Genomic DNA, 7802 nt, shown 5'->3' on the forward strand with positions numbered 1-7802 from the left:
CAGAGCGAGGAAGGAGGAAGACGAAAACCCATGATGAAGAGGGGGACTAAAATCCACGGCGAATAGGAAAACAAAGACCCACGGCGAAAACACAGATCTGACAAAAAAACCCACAACGAAAACTCAGATTCGCGTGAAGAGAAAGAGGAAACTCAAATCCAACGAAGAGGAAAACTCAAATATGACAAAGAGAAAAACGTCGTGTAGAGGAAGACGACAAGAGGCGAAGAGAAAGATGGCAAGACAATGAGATGAAGAGGAAGACAATTGTTATCTGGGGAAGATGATGGAGATAAGAGGAGAAGAAAAGGAAACCACTTAGAGAGTGGTTATTTGCTTAAAAACATAGAAATGAGAGGAAGAAAAAGGAAATCACGTCCGAAAATGGAAAAGGAAATAGGAAATAGACAAATAATTGAGAAACATAAAATGAAAACCAATAAAAATAATTGAGAAAAAATAAAAGAAAATCGATAAAAATAATTGAGAAAAATAAAAACAATAGAAATAATTGAGAAAAAAGAAAAAGAAACCAATAAAAATAACTAAGAAATGGAACACGATAAACTACTCTTTTTTTATCAATAATTCCTTATAAAATGATAAATGTTTCTATTTTTTTAGAACAGGAAACATGAAACGTTACCAAATACCTCTGTTTCTTAAAAAATGAAAACAAAAACAAAAACACATGGAACGATAATGTTACCAAAGGGCCTTTAGTTAATACATTCAAATGGTGTCTAAATTAACTTTAATTTAATTACTAATCCCTTAAATTCTAGCCTGGACAAAATGGAAAGAGGAAACAAATGAAATACAAGTTAGGGAGAACGAGGATGGACTATTCTCCATTCAAACTCTAAGGTTTCACGTTATAATTTGGTCAGAGAAAATGAATGAATGTTGTACAACCAGTGATGAGGCTAATCCTTTCGACCAACTCTTTAGGTTGTTGGCCTATGTAGGTCTCCTTTTTGGTCTATTCAAACATTCTTCTCATGGTGGGGATGAAGTGCTTTTATAGGCAGTTTTAAGCGAAGAACTTATATTCCTCTGAGATTGTCAGAGCCGACTTCGATCATATGAGGTCACATCACTCCAACTACCATTGTTGTTCTCTAGTGAGTCTTCTTGGCCTGATGACGTGGTTTCTCGTCTGAAGATGTTAGTCACTCGATGAGATCCCATCGCGTAGCCCTTGCACGAGATGTCTCACGCAATTCACTAGTTTCTTTCTTTGTTCATCATCCCGCGTTTAGACATGTCAATCGCGTAAAACAGGCATTATACTTATGTAAGATGTATTTCGAAATACTTATGTATTTACAACGTAAGTTACGCGTTCTACTAATCTTCTTATACGTTTTGATCTCATTATTCTAATAAAATAGGTTATAATAACGGGTCATAAATATTTTGTCGATTTGTTATATTTATGAAAATTAACCTAGTTAAAACTTAATATATATATATATATATATATATATATATATATATATATATATATATATATATTAAAGTAATTAGATTCTCATCGTGGAAACGTATGAATGTCATGCAAATTGAATTCAATTTGAAAAACAAAAAAAAAATCAGAGAAAACAAAAGTAAAAACTAAACATGCTTATAAGGAGGAAAAAAAACCTAACCTATGTTAGAATCTCCCAAGAACATCACAAAGTCCTACTGGTTATTCTAAAGGTGAAAATAACACAGAGAGTTGTGAGCTTTTGTGATTTGGTGAAGGAAAATTTTTTATGGAGACTTTGAAGAGAGATCGTCCAAAAACTAGAGGAGAGGGGTTAAGATTAATTTTGTATCTTAACCATTTAAGAGAGATGAAGGGGGAAGTTATCAAATAACTCCCAACTTATTCTATTAATTAAAATAAAATAAAATAAATTTAAATTTAAAACATATTATATCTCATGTAATACAAACTTTATATTATATGGTTTAATTCTCTCATATGACTTTCAGTTCTAATATGAATTGAATTCATATTAATTTTAACTTATAGTTTAATTCATATGAGAGACGATCGTGTATAAAAATAATCGGATCTACATGATCACGTATCCAAGAATTTTAAAAAATCGTTTAAATTTGGCTATCCAAATTTAAACGATAAAAGCTAAATGATTGTGTACCAAATTTAAACAATCATGTACCAAAAAAATTTGATAAAAAAATCATTGAGATTTGGCTATTTACATTTAAACGATCCTGTGCCAAATTTTTTTTTTAAAAAAAAAAATCATTTACATTTGACTACCAAAATTTAAATGTTCAAATCTAAACGATTGTTTACCAATAAATCTTAAAAACAATATGTACTAAAATAGTCAAATTTAAACAATTATATACAAAGTATCTAAAAAAAAATCGTTTAGATTTGAACAAAGTCTAAACAATTAAATTTATATGATCGCGGAAGTTAGAATAGTAAAATATAAACTATTGTTTCTCAAAAAAAATGGCTGCAAATTAATCAAAGATTTTTATTATAGTCCTGTAGACTTTTTTTTTTTTTGTTTACGAAATTATGTAAATAATGTAAATATTTTGTCGTTTTGTCGTATTTTTTAAATGACTCATTTTAACAATATAATAATTCAGTATATAATATATTAAACATATATTACACTATTAAAATATATAAAAGAATAGTAATAAAACTTTACAATGATTGAATACAAATAAATAAGCATGCACCAAATAGATTTAGCATTTGAACCCAAATACTTCTAGTATTATTATCAGTATTAACGAGAGTGTCCGATCAACACCAATGAACCAATGGTCAGATTAGACATTTTGATTTTAAATGTGAAACGTTTCTCAAGATTTAAAAACAAAGAAATGAGAATTATATATATTATCAACAAGTTTGTTTTTTTCAAAAGGAAATGAGATTTTATTACATATGTTTTTGGTTTTGATTGTTGATGATAAAGTGTAAATAAAAAGAGATAAAATTTTTAAGAGCGTGGAGCCACAGTAACTTTCAAGCCATTAGCCATTGAGAGAATAGTCATCATTCTGTAGTCGACTCTATGCCCACTCACCAAACTAAATTTGTAGAATCTGCATAAAATGGCAAGAGTCATTTTCATTTGTAGATATGCCGAGTCTTTCCCCATGCAGATCCTTGGTCCAGCCTACAATAACATTTCAAAATCTCTAATTAATTAAACGACTTAAATGTCTACTAATTGACTAGAGAAAAAAAAGTTATTTATTTTGAATAATAACATTATTATTTTAAAACAAAATACTTGAAGTGTTAAATGAAACAGATCGATTCTCTTCTTATAGTTTCAGTGATAACATATAAGTGAAGATCAAAAGGAAAGTGACCTGAAAAGCTGTGAACTTGAATGGAGATTCATTCTGGAAAATGCCTTGTTTGAGCCATCTTTCAGGTTTAAAAGAAGTTGCATCATAACCCCAATTGTATTCCATTCTTCCCATCGAGTAAGGAACATATGTCACCATTCCTCCAGCTCTTACCTTTGTCCCATCTGGCAATACATCATCCTCCAAAATTCCCTTTGGGTCCTATCGGATAATTGCAATGCATGGATAACACTTTTAAAATTAATTAATACCTCAAGGGTATAACAACATTTTAAATAATTACATATTTAACAAAATCTATTAGATTATCTTTTGCATTAAGGTTTGATTATGGTATTTGCAAGTTTGCCACCGAGTTTAACATAGGTTTATCTAAGGAGTAGTAATGTATAATTTCGTACCTGGGGAACTGCAGGGTAAAGACGAAGTGTCTCAGTAACGATAGCATGCAAGTAATGTAATCGAGCAAGAGAATCATAATTAAGAAGTTGTGAAAATTGTACAACTCTTGTGTCAAAGGATTGAATATCATTTGGTTGATATTGAAGCAATGAAATGGAGTGTTCTTTGGCTCTTTCTTCTTCAAAACTTTTGAGCTCTGAGTAAAGTTTTTGGGAGACATCTGAATGAGTCATTAGCATATAAATACTCCATGAAAGAGTTGCGGCTGTTGTGTCACGTCCGGCAATCACGAAGTTCAGAACAATATCTCTTAAGCTTTTGTCTGTGAATTTGTTGTTTGGGTCTTCCCCTAACTCAATAAATCTCGACAATATGTCATGTTTCATCTGTGATCGTCTCATACCAAAAACATATATTAATTGAATTCCACCTTATATAAGCTTCAATTTTTTTATTACAAAATAATATCTTTCTTTAAAAACTGAAAAATAATAATAGACAAATTTAATTTTTCTTTTAGTATTTTCTACATTTTTAAAAGTTAAAAGATTTATTTGAAGTTGAAAGTTGAGAAAAAATTATCATAATTAATGAGTTTTTTTTTTTAAAAAAAACAAAACGCATCAATATTTACAACGTATAAAACAATTTTAAAAATGAAAAAAACACACAAGCTCACAACGTGAAATAACAAAAATATCAGTAATTAATTGGTTGCAGTACCTACACTAAATAATATTGTAATCATTCTAACCGATATTGTACTCAATCTAAACGATCTTAATACACAATCTTGTACTAATCATGTAGTGACAAAAAAAGAAAAAAATAAGGACACAATACTTGATAAAGTAAAAAAGAAACAAGAAGAAAATATTGTCTTTATAAAAAAGATGACACCGATGGAAAATGAGAAGATGACGAACAAGTAATAAATGATGTAAAAGGAGATAATAAATTCTAACATGATAAATCTGAATTTATGAAAAAAAATTAACTCAACCCTTACACGCTTATTTTGTTATTGGTCAGTTTTGTTCTATATACTTAAATTAATCCAAAATCCTTTTTTAATTTTACGAAGACAGTCTAATGTTGGTGTTCACTGTGAAGACAATTATACCAAAAAAGCTCAAAATAATAAATTGTTTTGGATTTTTTTTAGTACAATTTTGTGTGGAGGATGAATTGAGATCCATGTCAATATTTTTTTCAAACATTATGCCATTTTTCCAAATTTATCGTAATATTTGGCCGTGTGTGATTCTTAATTTTGGATAGATAAAAAAGATCACCCAAAAAATTCAAGAGAATCAATAATGGTCAAGATATAAGTCGAAAAGGTAAACTTTTTATACAAAATTCAGTGGATGCTATTTATGAAAGGTGAAACTGAAAGAAGAATTTTTAGTTTTGCAAAATTTTCCAAAGTTAAAATATTAAAATAGACGAAAAATGAAGTTAATAAAATGAAGGGGGCAATGAAGTAGAGAGTATTACGGTAAATGACCTTATTGGGATCTGTGTGTGTAGTTTGAGCTTCTTGGATCTCTTTTTTCCTTGTGGCAATGACAGAATAAGTGAAATCATCAATGGTTTTGATGGATTTATCAAGAAGAGCTTCAGATCCCAGATTCAGAAATCTTTTAATTTTCCACAGAGGATCAATGAAGCGAAGGGTAACGATCATATTGGCTGTATCAAAGGCCTTAGCAAACTTATTTTCTGGCAAATTGGGAGCCAATGATCCAATTTCAACACCAAAGCCAACCTTGCATATGGAATCTAAAGTCATCCTCATCAACAATTCCTACGTTTAAAAATGAATAATATTTATTTACTGTAATAAAAACAAATAAATAAAAGGTTGGGTTTGATGAACAAAGTCACCTGCATGTCAATTTGTTGGTTGAGTAAAGAGGCACGTGTTAAAATAGTTGATAGCTTGAGACCATAGTCTCTAAAAACTAAGGTACTGAAATCCCTCAAATTCTTAGATGCAAATTCGAAGCTAGCAGTTTTCCTTTGTTTCCTCCACAACTCTCCATCTACGTTGAAGATCCCATCTCCAAGAAGCACTTCCATGTATGAATGATATACATCACCCTAATACAATAATATTAACTAAATTACTACTCATACTTTTTCTTTAAAAAGAAAGAAAAAAAAAAAGAAGGTAAATTAACAAGATGAATGTAAGGCAATTGTACTTGTACCTTTGGATAATTAGCAAAGTTGGTCTTGAGAATATGTTGAACATTGGCAGGGTCAGCAATATAAGTGTAAGTAGTGAAAGGCATGGGAACCACAACAGTTCTGTAGAGATTAAGGTAACCCAAAATCCAATCATGCATTCTGTGGTAATTTACAAACTGTTCTATTGCTGCTCCTACGATTGGCCATGTTTTTGGACCTCTCCTCATCTTCTTCCTTTGGTTCCATCTATGAACAATAATTATCCAACATGCACTTATTATTGCTATCATCACCAACACCAACGCTACTACTCCACTTCTTCTTAAATTACTTGATCTCATGTACCATTCTTCTTCTGAATCAGCTCTATTATTATTATTACACCACTCCAATAAACTAATTCCCATTTCTTAATTTTACCAATAGCTTCCAAAACAAACTCTATTATGCCACCTCTTTATATAATATATTATTAACACTTGGAATTAATAGCTATTGCATTTCCAAACAACAATCTTTATATGCTTTATTACTTATAATTAACATCTCTTTTGTGTGCTTAACCTAACCATTTCTCTTGTTTACCCAATACCACACGTTCACCTACCTTCTACCACTCCTTTAAATTTATGATTAGTTAATTACCCGGTTTATACTGCTCTAAATACGTATGCATGCTTCTTAGTATTGAGAATGTGTAGCCAAAATCTTAACTCGTATGTGTGTCTAATCATGCTTTGTAATGAATTATTTTTGGTTAATTTGGATGAATATTGTAGTTTTTAAAAGTAATGAGGGGGAAATGGTACCATTTCAATCCATTTAAGAAAATGAAGTATTTTTGTTTTATTTTAGTACTTTTGTCATTTTCTTTGTTACTAGCTATAAAACATGTGATGGTTAAAATTATTTAAAACATCAGATCCTAATATATATATATATATATATATATATATATTATTTTAGGTTAACTCACAACAAGATTTTGATAAAGTAGGAATCTAATTGATCAATATCTAACTACAAATAATAATTTGCTAATTGCGAGAATATCCACTTGAAATTTTGAAAATTAAAATGTTTATTGTAATTCGAAATGTATATATGATGTGACTGTTTGCAACTGCTACATTTAATTTAATTAATGATGTGGCCTTTTATTGTTATTATTAAATGACCAATCAAATGAAATGTATATTATACCAATAAAATGAAATATACTATATCAATCAATACTGAGTAGTACAAAGTGATAAGACTAGGTGCATTTGCAAGAAAGCATAAAAATCACACTACAAGAAAAGGATCTCTCAATGTATAAATGTGTATCAGGATCGAAGTTGAGCAAAATGAAGTAGGAGAGGATCTCTCGAGCACAACATGAAGCATCGGGATCAGATCTTAGACATCTCCCGACGCTTCATATTGTGCGTTGGGAGATCCTCTATTTTTTCTATAAAAGATACCTTCCATTATTAAATGGAAGGTATTATGCATCCAAAGACTTCTTAGGTTTCAAGAATAATTATGTAGATTTTCAATTTTTTCATCCAAATAAGAACATATAGATATGCCATGGATGTTCTATGATATATAAAATGTCATGGATCTGAAGCACAAATTATAACACCCAATTTGGACACAATGGCCTTCACGACCCACAGTTCAACCTCATCATCATCGACTTGAAGCACAAATAACACTCACATAAAAAAAATCTCAAATATTGCAAGTTGAATCGACAGTGGAAACAAGAGGCAAAAATGATTGTCATTATTCATCTTAATTTCAATATTTGGATTCATGAGCATCGAATCATTAACTCCAAAGTCAGAATACAA

At 30.0% G+C, this 7802-nt stretch overlaps 1 protein-coding gene across 1 annotated transcript; it reads right to left on the reverse strand.

Moving 5' to 3' along the window:
- Positions 1-2771: 2771 nt before the first annotated feature.
- On the reverse strand, positions 2772-6410 carry LOC101222076 (cytochrome P450 704B1). Its single transcript, XM_004138943.2, has 6 exons — positions 5982-6410; positions 5656-5871; positions 5276-5575; positions 3765-4151; positions 3364-3564; positions 2772-3164 (listed from the first exon to the last, which is right to left on the reverse strand). Exons 1-6 carry the CDS (start codon positions 6366-6368, stop codon positions 2985-2987), a joined length of 1671 nt encoding a protein of 556 aa, XP_004138991.2. The 5' UTR covers positions 6369-6410; the 3' UTR covers positions 2772-2984.
- Between the last annotated feature and the right edge of the window lie 1392 nt (positions 6411-7802).

This window comes from Cucumis sativus, chromosome 2 (genome assembly GCF_000004075.3).
Source record: "Cucumis sativus cultivar 9930 chromosome 2, Cucumber_9930_V3, whole genome shotgun sequence".
In the NCBI taxonomy this organism is placed as follows: Eukaryota; Viridiplantae; Streptophyta; class Magnoliopsida; order Cucurbitales; family Cucurbitaceae; genus Cucumis; species Cucumis sativus.